The sequence below is a fragment of the Archocentrus centrarchus genome, chromosome 13, assembly GCF_007364275.1.
Source record: "Archocentrus centrarchus isolate MPI-CPG fArcCen1 chromosome 13, fArcCen1, whole genome shotgun sequence".
NCBI classification, from domain to species: Eukaryota; Metazoa; Chordata; class Actinopteri; order Cichliformes; family Cichlidae; genus Archocentrus; species Archocentrus centrarchus.
Window position 1 is genome coordinate 32,164,300 of NC_044358.1, and position 12,450 is coordinate 32,176,749.

Genomic DNA, 12,450 nt, shown 5'->3' on the forward strand with positions numbered 1-12,450 from the left:
AAACCTTTCTGATGACAACTGTAGTAAATTTGCCCTAAATATTGATCTGCCATCAGCTTATGGGTCTACAAACCCTGTAACTTAAACATGCATGATTACACAGAAACAGCAGTGCGCCAGGAAAAGTGATAAAGATTTTCCAATCAAATAATTCAAACAAATAATCACTTTATTATTTAGAACATGACAGTATGAAGTAACAGTTTTAGTTTTATTGACCAGCACAGAACAACACGTAACTGTGAATATATACTATTAGTATTAGATGAAATTATGCAGTACATCATCCATGATGATGGACAACAAATTATAATATTGTAGACAATCATAAAATAGACTAAGCAAGACCCAAGACCTTAACAGGCCAAAATACAGACCTGTACACAATTTATTAGTATTATTGTGTTTTTAACAAAGCCAAAAAAAAAGATCAGGCCAAGCCATCAGATTTGGAAGCACTAACCACCCTCCAGTATTATTGTTGCTGTTGAGACATCACCTCGTGTCATCGGTGGCTCATTATCACATTAAACTGTAGCTGAATCATCAAAGGGTCATTCTGAGAATAACAAAGTGTGCATGCTGGACTGACATTAAAGAGTGATTTTACTATGAGAATATATAAATACATTTTTTAAACATTCAAGGTTCTCTAGCCAACATAATAATCAAATACACAACCAACAACCACACATTCCCTATAATGTTTTATTATATATTTATAACATGTGTACTCTGTAAGTTTTTCTCATTTTCATTGCTCGCCACTACATTTATATTAGAATGTGTCAGTGTGTTAAGATGCAAGGCAATCTAGCTTTGCACACCACTGCTGAGGTAAAGTTAAAATTACTTTGGAGACTGAGTTAGAATAGAATTTGTAAAGCTTTACAACTATTTTATACATTATTCTTCTGAAGCTTTTCTATACACTCTAAAAAGTGCATGTATTGGGAAGCAGTGACATTTTCTTTCATAAGTTTTGGATTTTTACAAAGTGCTAGTTTTATTCATATTGCACAGGTTTGTGAGAACTCTGAGTGGAAACTCTACATGCAAATGCACTGCAGCCACAGATATCATCAGGATTGTATTCTCTAGTACTAAAACTCTTTAATTGTATGTAAAACAGAGAAACTGCAACTTGTGTATTCAGGCACTCTAAGTCATTCCTATACAGTACCAGGCTTAATGGAAAGGTGCCTGTTATGGGGGTGGGCGGTATGACATACAGTAGAATTATATAAAAAAAGAAAGATAAAAAAGAAAAATAATGCCATTTTGTTTGTTTTAGTATAGAATCTAAACTACACAGCATATTCTGAAAAGCTATTTGTGCTATCACGTTATCCAGTTCAGTTATTCATTTATCACTAACAAGCCAAATAAATACATAAATAATAAACTAAGAAAAGCATATGCAGGGATAAGACATAAGACAGGGGCAGTTCAAAAACTTGCAGATACTGAAAAATGTATTGTATATTTTGAAATATTGCAGTGTAAAGACAAATATTAATGGAGCACGCATTTTTCTGGTTTCAAATCAAAAATTTCTGCTCCATCTGTCGAGTGCACAGAGCAACTGCTTTGTCAAAATTCACCAGAGGTTAGGAATGTTTGCGAATGCTTTCCGACTAAGACACAAGTAGACTTCGAGTTCCTTGTACTGTAAACATAATTTGGTTAGCTCACTGGAAACTTGTTCCAGCTGTGCATCTAATGTATGTTAAGACATGGTGTCCGTACAGGCAGTTTAAAGACTTGGCTTTAAGGCAATGTTTAAAAAAAAGAAAAAAACACTAGATTCACAGTATGTATGTTTAAAAAGAACATCCAACATTGGACTCGGGAGGCAGTGGAGTTAACAGCTATTTACTGCCACATAACAGATATACACACTGCCTATGATAGTTGATATAGCTTCAGCTTTCGAAGCTTTCCCTCCACAACCACTGTTGTATTTATCAATAGCTCGTTGCAGGCAGTTATAGGTTCTCTCCCAAAGAATGGGATTCAATATAAAACATTACATTTATACAAACAGTAACAGCAAAAATATTATCCTGTAATTACGCTTTTTAGTTAAAGTCCTAGATTCAAAATATACCCTCATATAATTTTTTAAGTCATGCCGCCCAGCCCCATAGCCTGCCATGTAGTGCGCTATGAAAGTGGCATTCTGTGTCATAAGAAAGACCTCCAATGTTATTAACAATGACTTAAAGCTATGAATAAAATAATATGCATTTACTGGTTAGGTTACTGGATCATTTTGAGGAAAAAGACACATTTCACTCAGGCATACAGAAATATGCACGCACACGTAGGCACGTTCAAAACATATGTACACAAAGACACACAAAGAAACAGATATATGTGCATTGGACATCCACACACACTAACATGCAGAAGGGATGGAAGCATAAGGAAGTGGCGTGATTCAAGCAGTGATTACTATAGATCCTCGAGAAGAGATGGATGAGTCTGAAAGACAAGAAAGAGTAACAAATAACATCTTTACTTGTTTCTACTTGAAACTTGTAACAACAGTTTAGCTGAGCAGATATTTACCAAGGTTTTGAGAGCTCCACAGGCTGCTGGTTTAACTCCATGATCTACTATGGTTGTCTGTAGCAAAAAGACATGCAGCAACATGACAGCAGGTCAGCTTTCAAGCAGATAGATAAGACAGACAGAGAAATAGATCGATCTGCCCATACAGGAGGTCGTGGAGAGGGTGTCTGCTGTTATCCATTATATCTTTAAGTTTGTTCAATCATAATAAAGTGCATAAGTCATAGATGTAGTTCTATCAGGGCTACTTTAATTTATTGTGTATAAATAAAAATCCTTTTATCCTTGACCACTGTTAAAACCTAAACCTGCACTATACCAAGCTTCAAAATAGAATAGATGAATAGAATAAATGTGGATGACTGCTGCTGTTCTGTTGCCACTGTCTACAATATTGTTATGTATCTACTGTCGATTGGCAAAAACCACTTACACTGGCATTTCTTACTGCTATAAGCCACTGCTGACTCTAAAATGTAAAACACATAACTCTAGCCACAGGATACTGTGTGTTGGGTAAATTAGAAGGATAACCATAACTCTGGCATTAAAAAAAAAAAAAAGTAATATGCTGGTGATATGTTAATGTGAAGCTTTGTTTTCATGAAAAATACTGATCCCAGCAATTTTTACATTTTTTTCTTTCGTTTTTTTCAGAAACACAGGGTTTGCTCCAGAAAGCAGCTGAGAGCATCTTTAGTTGCCATAACAGCTACTGCAAAATAGATGAAAGGTGAAGCTCCCAAGAGGATGGAGTGAGCTTTTCTATACATTTCTGGGTGCATATATATATATATATATATATATATATATATATATATATATATATATATATATATATATATATATATATATATATATATATATATATATATATATATATATATATGCAGTGCATTCATTTTTTTGTCAGCTGTCCAAGAAGAGCTGGACATAGGGTGGTTTTTTATTTTCTTCCTGATAAACTGAACTTTTTTAACTGGAGGTGTGGGGGGTGGGGGGTGGGGGGTGGTGGTGTCAATCTTAAAAAAAAATAATAATAAAAGAAATAATGACACATCTCCACAGTATGCTACAGGAGTATGGTATATGCCACAGCTGAATACACTGTTTATATGTGGCTTATGCTATCAGAACAGCTGCTGTATTACAAATCATAACATGCCACTACAAGAGAAGTGGCATCCCATTAGCTACTTTTCTATATCGGTGCTTCTGGTAGTTTTCAAGTGAGTATTAATGATGTTATGCCAAGATTTCTTACTTGGTTCCTTCCTCTGCTACACCTTCAGCCTCCAGCTTCCCCTCCTCCTCCATTTTTTCCTCTGAAATTAGTTCCTGTTTCCTGTGTCGACGAAGACATTTCACTACTACCATCGAAAGGATCAGCAGTGCTAATGCCCCTCCCACAGATGCCCCAATGGCAACCGCAATGGTTGAATCCCTTGGAGGGGGTACTGAGGAAAGGAGAGGAAAGGGTTAAGTATTTGTAGACCAAGAATGGAGACAAGTGCAGTGCTGGCTAAAAGCTCTATAGGGTTGATTAAACAGAGTGGAAAGTAAGAAAGTGCTGCTGAGTTGGCCCGTGTGAGTGCATGTGTGTGTGTGATAGAGAGATGCCGAGAGACTAAGTTCAACCTCTTGCTGGTCATTAATAAGTAAAAAAAAGCTGACTCATCATCAGGAGGTCCTCATGCTCATGAAAACAAACGCACACAAAGTATGTTAGATAGGATCAATATATGTCATTTAATCTATGTCATTTATTGTATGTAAATTTGTCTTTGTCAAGTCTTTTACATTCATTACTTGCTACTATAAGGCAACATTTCCTGTATTCCAGTAAAGCCAGCTTATGCTTAGGTAATTATTCTTATCAACAAAGACAATTCACAAATCTACACAAGATGTGTTGCTAACATTTTTTGCAGAAATATGGAAATATTCATGAGCCAGAACTGCAATCATCTCACAATACAATTAGTACTGCCACCCCGATAGTGTTATTTTGATTCAATCATAGGAGTAAAAAAAGCTGAACATTTCAGGAATCTGCTGTAGTGAAATATTTATTTATTCTTTTTCAAACTGACAGCATTTTGAGATGATTTCATACTGAATATTGACGTTAAATGGCACACCTGGCACTAAGTGAAAGGGGGATTCAATTCTGTCTGAAAGTTGGGCCCTTGCCCCATTTTTTTTTTTTTTTTTTTAATAAATCACATCCTGGTTAACAATTTTGTATGTGCAGAAGTTACGATTAGTAGCTTACGTTCTGTGACAACAATGAGCTGTATGACACCATGTCCCTGGATGCGGTCTGGGGGATTTCTCACATAGCAGTTGTAAAAGCCCTCATCCACCAGTTGAACATCTGATAGAGTGATTGACAGGTCATTCTTATCCAGGTTCCCAGCAAAAGTGACCCTTTCTGCAAACCGCTCTGATCGTAGAGGCACCATTCCTTTTTTCTTATAGTACGTCATAAACTATGAAGAGAGAGCAAGCGTTTGTAACTGGCTTAGAGATTTAAAATGTAAATACTTTGCTAAGAATGAATGGACTATCCATTTTACCAGTTCCTCTGTATCGTTGAGGGATTCTTGGTAGGTCCAGTTCATGGCAAACTTGGTAACGTCCATCTTATAGCAGGAAGTGAATGTGCAGGAGATTTTGACCGTTGTTCCATTCAGTGCATTGATTTTACTGGCCACAAGGACATCCATGGCTGAACAACCTGTGAATAAAAATAAATAGTATTAAGGATAATAGTACTAAAAGTAATACATTGCATTTGAATCAATTTATATCGGTCTGAATTTTGAAAAAATTAACAAATTTATAAGAAAGGTCAAAGTGTAATTTAATGCATTACAACTGGTTTAGACTGTGTTTATAAATAGAATTGTTTAAGACTTGTTTAAGACTAAATAAAGAAAAGGAAATTCATTACACACCTTTATACAATATTTATTAATTATTATTTGTCCTGTTATGTCAAATGCTCAAGATCAAGTCACTAGTCACAATTCCTTATGTCAGAATTAAGTTGGCTGGTGTATCTGATCATTTGTATGCCAGTTTCAGCACAGTTTAACCCTTCTGCAGGTCTTTAACCTCATACATAATCTATGTAAAGCATAGTGCTGATTATGACTTTTTCAGGGTGAATTATAAGATTATTAAATAGATAAAAGTGCAATTCCTCAGCACTTTCAATTTTTCAGCATCTAGTGGGGACATGTGTTTTTTTTCATGCTCCTAACTCTTCTTTTGGAACATTCCTCAAGTCACAGAAGAGATTTAAATGTGGGCAAATCCAGCCAAGTGAGTCTAAATCCACACCTGCTATACACTAAAACTTTACATTAATGTCAGAACAAACTACAAACAGTACACTAAACATAAAGTGGGTTTGTGTAATCCAGCTAAATCTGCTATATTACACATGGATTAGCATGTTGCTTTTTACAAGGCCTGGTGAATAAACAAGAGGCTTTCACAGAACTTTTGCTAGAAAAAGCATGATCGCAATCATTTCTTCGTTTTTATTCCAGTTTCAGGTGTCAAATGGTGTATTTCCTTTACAACTCCATTACATTTAGGATGTCAACATGTTTTCATATTTCAAATAACACTGGTCTGTCTATAAAAGTGATAAATTATGCATTTTGGAACTGGGGCCTTGCTTTTACAAATATAGCTTGGTAGGAATGGCCAAAACAAGTTGAATTATTTAATTACACCAGTGGGAATCTTATTTATAAATGTGTCCTTTGCTTCACTGAAGGGAATATATTCAGCATTTAAGTCATTATGATGACTGCAAATGATAAGGCTGTAAATAGGGGCCACAGGATAGCTGGAAAGCCTTTTCCTATCGCTTATGTTTTGATGAGAAAATTTCACTTTTATAGAAGTAGCTAGAACCTATGCATTTTTACATTCTCAAATGAACGGCAAATGCTTCTAACTGCACATAACATAAAATAAATTAAATAAAAGTATCGTTTAGGTTCCTCAAGTTTCCTCCTCCCCTCGAACATCCTGTCTCAGCATGGACTCACACTCCCCAGACAGAATCTGTGCCTCTCTCAGTATGTATGCGTGTGTTTGTGCGTGTGTGTGTGTGTGTGTGTGTGTGTGTGTGTGTGTGTGTGTGTGTGTGTGTGATGGGACTCTGCACCATTCTCTCCTCTGCAGTCGAGTGTTTCTGGCTCCCTTCCCACTGCTGCTGCACCACTCCATCGGCCTGCCTCTCTGCACCACATATGCGCATGCACACACACGCACACACACACACACACACACACACACACACACACACACACACACACACACACACACACACACACACACACACACACACACACACACACACAATTTTGCACAGTCCACCACAGTCAGGTGTGTTTTGAAGCAGCACTGCACCTTCTTCATGCTCTCTCTCTCTCTCTCTCTCTCTCTCTCGCTCTCTCTCATAAACACACATACATGCATACACACCCTCCAAGTAGGTATCAGGAGTGAGCCCACCCCACCAGCTGTGCCATTTCAATGTCATCCCTTTATAGTGACTGCTAACAGCAATGTATCCAAGTAGACAGTCACTGCCACACACACACACACACACACACACTGCCTTCATACATGTGTCTTTGCTACTAGAAGTTGTAAACATTCAGGTATACAACACGAGAAACAGTTTGACACAAGCTCCTGCTGACTCAGCAGTCCTGTGGCTAGTGAGAAAAGAGAGGCAGATGCAGAGACTTGCTAACAGATGAAATACTGCAGTGAAGAACCCTCATGTGACTCCTCCCTCTCACTGCCCCTCCCAATTTCCCTCTCCCATCTTTGTCCACCTCTCTTGCCTCCTCTTATGCCTCCTTCCTTGTACCTCTTTGCAAACCCTATAACACCTTTTTTGTTGTCTCAGTTGCTTCCTTGTATTGCAAGGTCAGTGCAGAAGAAGGTAAACCAAGGTAGATCTCTTACCTCATCTTTACCGTTCCCTCACAATACCTCTTAAATATGTATGTTGGTTAAAAAAAATAGAACAAAATTGCTTTAAAGGGGTAAAGCTACCATTCTAGCTGCAACTCCAATGGAACGACGCATAGATGACACTACCATTTATTACATAAATCATAGTGTTCCAAATATACAAGACTATTTCAAAAATGACAGTTCTTGGGTTATGAGGAAAAAAAGAAAGAAAAAAAATATAGAGACAGAGCCATTATTATTTTTTTAAACACTACTCTGGACTCATCTCTTCTACTTTCAAGTCTCGATCCAATTAGGCATCTGAGCGATAGCATGGACAGAGATTTTCAGAGTAAGAGTCTGCTGAAGACCAACTTTACGAAATACACAGCATTTGAACGTTTGTTCTGCGAGTGACTTAAAGCTGCTTAAAGTGCACAAAAGCTGCACCTAAGTATTTAGAAGATGTTCCAAATAAAATGAAAAAAAAAAAAAAAAAAAAAAAAAAAAAAAAAAATATATATATATATATATATATATATATATATATATATATATAATATTTTGTATATACACACACACACACACACACATCCCTTCTCATCCCTCTGTTTACCACAAAGTATCCATAACCTGCTGTCATGGGGTTTTAAATTCCACCTATACAGTCTGTCTGAATGCCATTATTGCTGTCACAATATATAAGAGAGTAACACCAAATCTGCCTCCTGATTAGTTGTGTTGTTATGATTTCTGGTGGAAAACGATTCAGTCAGTCAGGCAGTGTCTGCTGGTGTGGAAGTGCTTATTGGTTACTATGGCATGGGCACAATATTATGTGCGCTGCAGATTTTTGAGATTAAGTTGGGACAAGACAGTATTTGTTATTCATTTGCTTCCATTTAAACTGTAAATTGGACAATGATTGTGAGACCATCTGTAGCCTTTTTGTGTTTAGAAAATGTCCTAACAAACAAATGACGTTTTAGTGTTCTGGAGACTTGGTGCAAGTGTGATTGCATGTAGGAAAGGGAGACAGTAAACAGCGGGTAAGTACTGCTCAGGCAGCAGAGATCAGTTTTAGTGTCAAGAGTTACACTTGTTTTTAAATAAACCATACACATTTCTGTGGATGATATTTCAGCGCCAGCATGCTGTTTTAAATTCCTGACTCACTGGAACTATCTCTAGTGCCCTCTGCTTTGGAGACAGCCTTACTGCATTCTGCACACTGCAGCAGCCAGAAGCCAAAACACCTGAACAAAAAAACGAAAACATAATAAAATAATAAAAACTGCTGGGGACTCGAGAGGAGTATCAGAAACTTTGTGGGACAGAAAAGACTTTCTCTGATTACGACACCACTAAACATAGACAGGGCTCATTTTGGCTCATTTTGACACCCTTGTAAAATACGCAGTACCTCTGACAGAATGAATGTGGGACTGATCGTCTGACAAAGAATCTAAACACATCGAAGTGCCTCACTGTTTTGCACAGTAGGTCATTTATACTGCATGTGGTATGTGAAGCAAAAATATGGTGATAAGCTGTTCGGCTCATAAATCTAAGCCACGGCATCTCTGATGATAATGGTGTTAAAGCTTTTAATATTAATGTTAATGTATCTCAGTCATGCTCAAAGTCAGACCCTTCCCGTTTCAAGCATTTATCATTTATATAAACAAAGCAAATTAAAATTCCAGCACTCTGAATTATGGATTCAGCTACGATAATCTAATGCTTCCGTACTTACTAATGCATTGTCTTGGTTTAAATCAGTACCGGTGCACTGTGATTACATGCCTTCTCCTGTCACTGTGCTGCTGCCCTCTAGTGCCTCTCTGTGGGAACTGAAACTGCACAGGTGAGGAGTACAGTGACACTGATGGACTGAGAGGATACGGGTGGAAAGGGGCTGCAGAAATGAAGTCCATAGGATGCTACACACACAGGTTTACGGTTGGTCTAGACAACAGGTAATTCACAGTTCCTCAAAGGGATGATGCAAGATGCATTTGTGCTGAGATGTGAAGGAGAGGGAAATTTGTTAAGTCGTTTAAGCTTTGCTTTCCTTTAGAAGTGGCTTTATGCTGCTAAAAGAAAACAAAGTAACAAAACTGCTGTAATCTGGAACCATCTCCATGCAACAAGTGTCCCGGCAACAGCAACTTTTGTGTGTTTAATTTCAGCTGGCAAAGGTGAAACAACAAAGGATGCTTTCATTGAAAAATATGCTGCTGCGAGTTCACCTATAATTTCTAAAATAGAGAATATAGTTTGCACTAATATGCCTATTTAAATATGGGCCTCTCTATGCTGTGCCTAAAACCGACCTTCTTGACACACTGTACTGATCCCAAGTGGTTAGCATTTCCCATTTGAGACCAGCATAAACAGCAGTAAGGGGATATTATGGCTTATATTATAGTACAATAAAGAAAGCATCCTTCTAATTTCTGCTAAAGAGCATGTGCTTTTCATATTTGGGCCTCTTTAATTATTACTACATTGTGATGATGAGGATTTTGTAGCTGTAACAGTGGTAACAGTGTTATTGTGCATTATCATGACTGTCTGCTACTGAGCAGACTGCAGGAGCTACTGATATCATCATCACAGTGTTAGCACATTATTAAAGGCCTATTTCTATCCATCCCTCCCTGCACTCTATCCATCACTCACTGCACTCACAACATTCAGCCATACTTGAGCGACCTACTGGGTCCTACTATTACTTGCGCAAACAAAGCCAATATTTATTTTTGTATACTGCATCATAATCCATTTTAAAGGCTGTGATATATTAGGTCAGTAATTTAGCTGTCAACAGAGGCTAAACAGAGATCTAGAGGAGCAAATGGGTCAACACAAGAGATCGAAAACCCGCGTTTTGTTATAAGAGTTCGCAGAAAAGCACAAAATTATGGTTTCTATATATGGCCTCGTCAAACTAAGAAATGCAGGAATGATTGTTCCCCGACATTATCTCAAATTATACCCATTTCTAACCTGCCCGCCCCTCCTATCTAAGCCTTCTGTTACAAGTGACAGGGAAATATAATTTGTCCGGACCTTTGATCGTGCATGGGTGTATCAGAGCACTGATCGGCTCGCGTGTTTTGTTTCTTACCGGAGAGCGAGAACAGCAGCAGCAGCGCGCTCACCAGCTGAACGCCAGACCTTCTCTCCAGCGCAGGGGAAGACATTTTCTGTCCTTCTTGTTTTTTTGTTTTTTTTTTTTATTTTAAAAAATAGGACGCCTATATCTATAAAATTATAGTAAAATAGAAAAAGCAGCAAGTCTGCTCTTGTTTGCCTTAAAATGCTAAAAAAAAAAAAAACTGTATTTTTGTTTTAGAGGCAGGACATGGCTGGCAGTGTCTGTAGCCTTATGACGGTTGATCTCGTGGTTGTCGGGTTGTTGGGGAGTGTGCTACAGGAAGGAGAGCAGGACAGAAAACTGAAAGAGGAGGACATTTCCATCCAGTTGTAAGACATGGTAAATATAGTCTACACACACTTATTCTTTACTGGGTACATGTACTAAATGGCTCTGGTGGAAAAATATGTAATTTTGACTTTTGCTAAATTACCTCAAGCCAAGTTTGTCATTTCATACTTCAGTTTCTTATTAATTTAAATGACAGGCACATTTAAACAGTTGTAGTATCAGTGGGAACAACAGCTATTCCATATTAAGTCTATGATGGTGAAAAAGAAAAAAGCTTAAATTTAAAGCCTGTCAATAAAAAAGAAAAAAAATCTTAGCGTTTTTCACACACACACACAAAAAAAAAACACGCACACACACAAAAAAAAAAAACAAGCGGTCGCGTAGAAAAACAATAAATTAATTAATTAATAAGAAAAAGAAAATAATCATCGACTAGCCTCTCTCGCTTTAATCATTCTTCCGTCCAACCTTCCTGGGTGGGAGGCTGCAGGAGAGGATACTGGGAAATAAAAGGGGCAACCGTTCCCTGATCACATGCACTCATCTTTTCATCTGCTTCTTTATGTATGCGAAGCTGGGAGGCTGACATCAAGTGTGGCATATGTTTTATAAAAAGAGGAAGACGTTGCTGTAAGGTGGATGCAAGTGGTAACCAGTTAATAATGTTAGGTTAATTGGTGATTCTGAAGTTGGCCATGGAGGTGAGAGACAGAATAAAGTGTTGGCTGAATCTATGATTAAAATAGTCTGAAGGGTTCCGAGTGGACTAGAAATCTGCTGACTAGAAAACTGCTACATAAACGTAACCACATTACATCCTGAGGTTTAAAATGACTTTAATTACTGGCACAAGCTGACCATGTTATTTTGTATCAGTACGTAATCCCACATAAGATATGCAATTATACTAATTCAGTAGTGACAGAGGGAAAACTAAAGATGCACCTTATCTAAGAACAGTTAACATTTTGGTATTTTATCATATTGATACTATATTATAGTCACTTAAATTTAATTCTTTAAGAATGGAATCTGATAGGAAAATTTAGATAAGTATTAATATTTTACGTTAACCATATGTTTAACCAAATTTCAGTACTTAACTTTGCATAGTATTACAATGTAAAATGTAGCCTGCTTGTGACTAATGTTGAATGTATTTTCACCTTAAATGGAAGGGTTGGATGCAAAGTGAAGAGACAGTGGTCTCAATGCCAGCCCCCCATCATGTGTTAGTACCAGATAAGAAACTTCCTGCTGCGTTTAGTTAACATCTGCAGGTAGAATAGGTTACAGACTGTTTAAAGGGGGTTCAGAGGAACAGCCCAGTGAGAAGTTCCTTCATGTAACACTCATAATGCTTGCAAGCTTATTAAAACCACATTGCTTCAGATCATTTCCCTTGTTCAATTATTAAGACTGTC

At 37.4% G+C, this 12,450-nt stretch overlaps 1 protein-coding gene across 2 annotated transcripts; it reads right to left on the bottom strand.

Annotated features, from left to right (window-relative positions):
- Positions 1-151: 151 nt before the first annotated feature.
- On the bottom strand, positions 152-10,962 carry scn2b (sodium channel, voltage-gated, type II, beta). 2 transcript variants are annotated; one of them, XM_030745367.1, is made up of 6 exons: positions 10,703-10,962; positions 5,157-5,317; positions 4,853-5,069; positions 3,842-4,034; positions 2,575-2,631; positions 152-2,487 (listed from the first exon to the last, which is right to left on the bottom strand). In XM_030745367.1, exons 1-5 carry the CDS (start codon positions 10,776-10,778, stop codon positions 2,622-2,624), a joined length of 657 nt encoding a protein of 218 aa, XP_030601227.1. In that variant the 5' UTR covers positions 10,779-10,962; the 3' UTR covers positions 152-2,487; positions 2,575-2,621. The 2 variants fall into 2 exon arrangements, with proteins under 2 accessions (XP_030601227.1, XP_030601228.1); XM_030745368.1 differs by lacking the exons at positions 152-2,487; positions 2,575-2,631 and having other exon boundaries at positions 3,838-4,034.
- Between the last annotated feature and the right edge of the window lie 1,488 nt (positions 10,963-12,450).

What these genes read in the sequence shown, in the direction of transcription:
- scn2b (XM_030745367.1), bottom strand. Translation starts at nt 10,778, where the DNA reads ATGTCTTCCCCTGCGCTGGAGAGAAGGTCTGGCGTTCAGCTGGTGAGC. An exon ending in GCTGCTGTTCTCGCTCTCCG is followed by an intron (nt 5,318 to 10,702) that starts GTAAGAAACAAA and finishes TTTTATTCACAG; the next exon opens with GTTGTTCAGCCATGGATGTC. An exon ending in TCAACGATACAGAGGAACTG is followed by an intron (nt 5,070 to 5,156) that starts GTAAAATGGATA and finishes CTCTCTTCATAG; the next exon opens with TTTATGACGTACTATAAGAA.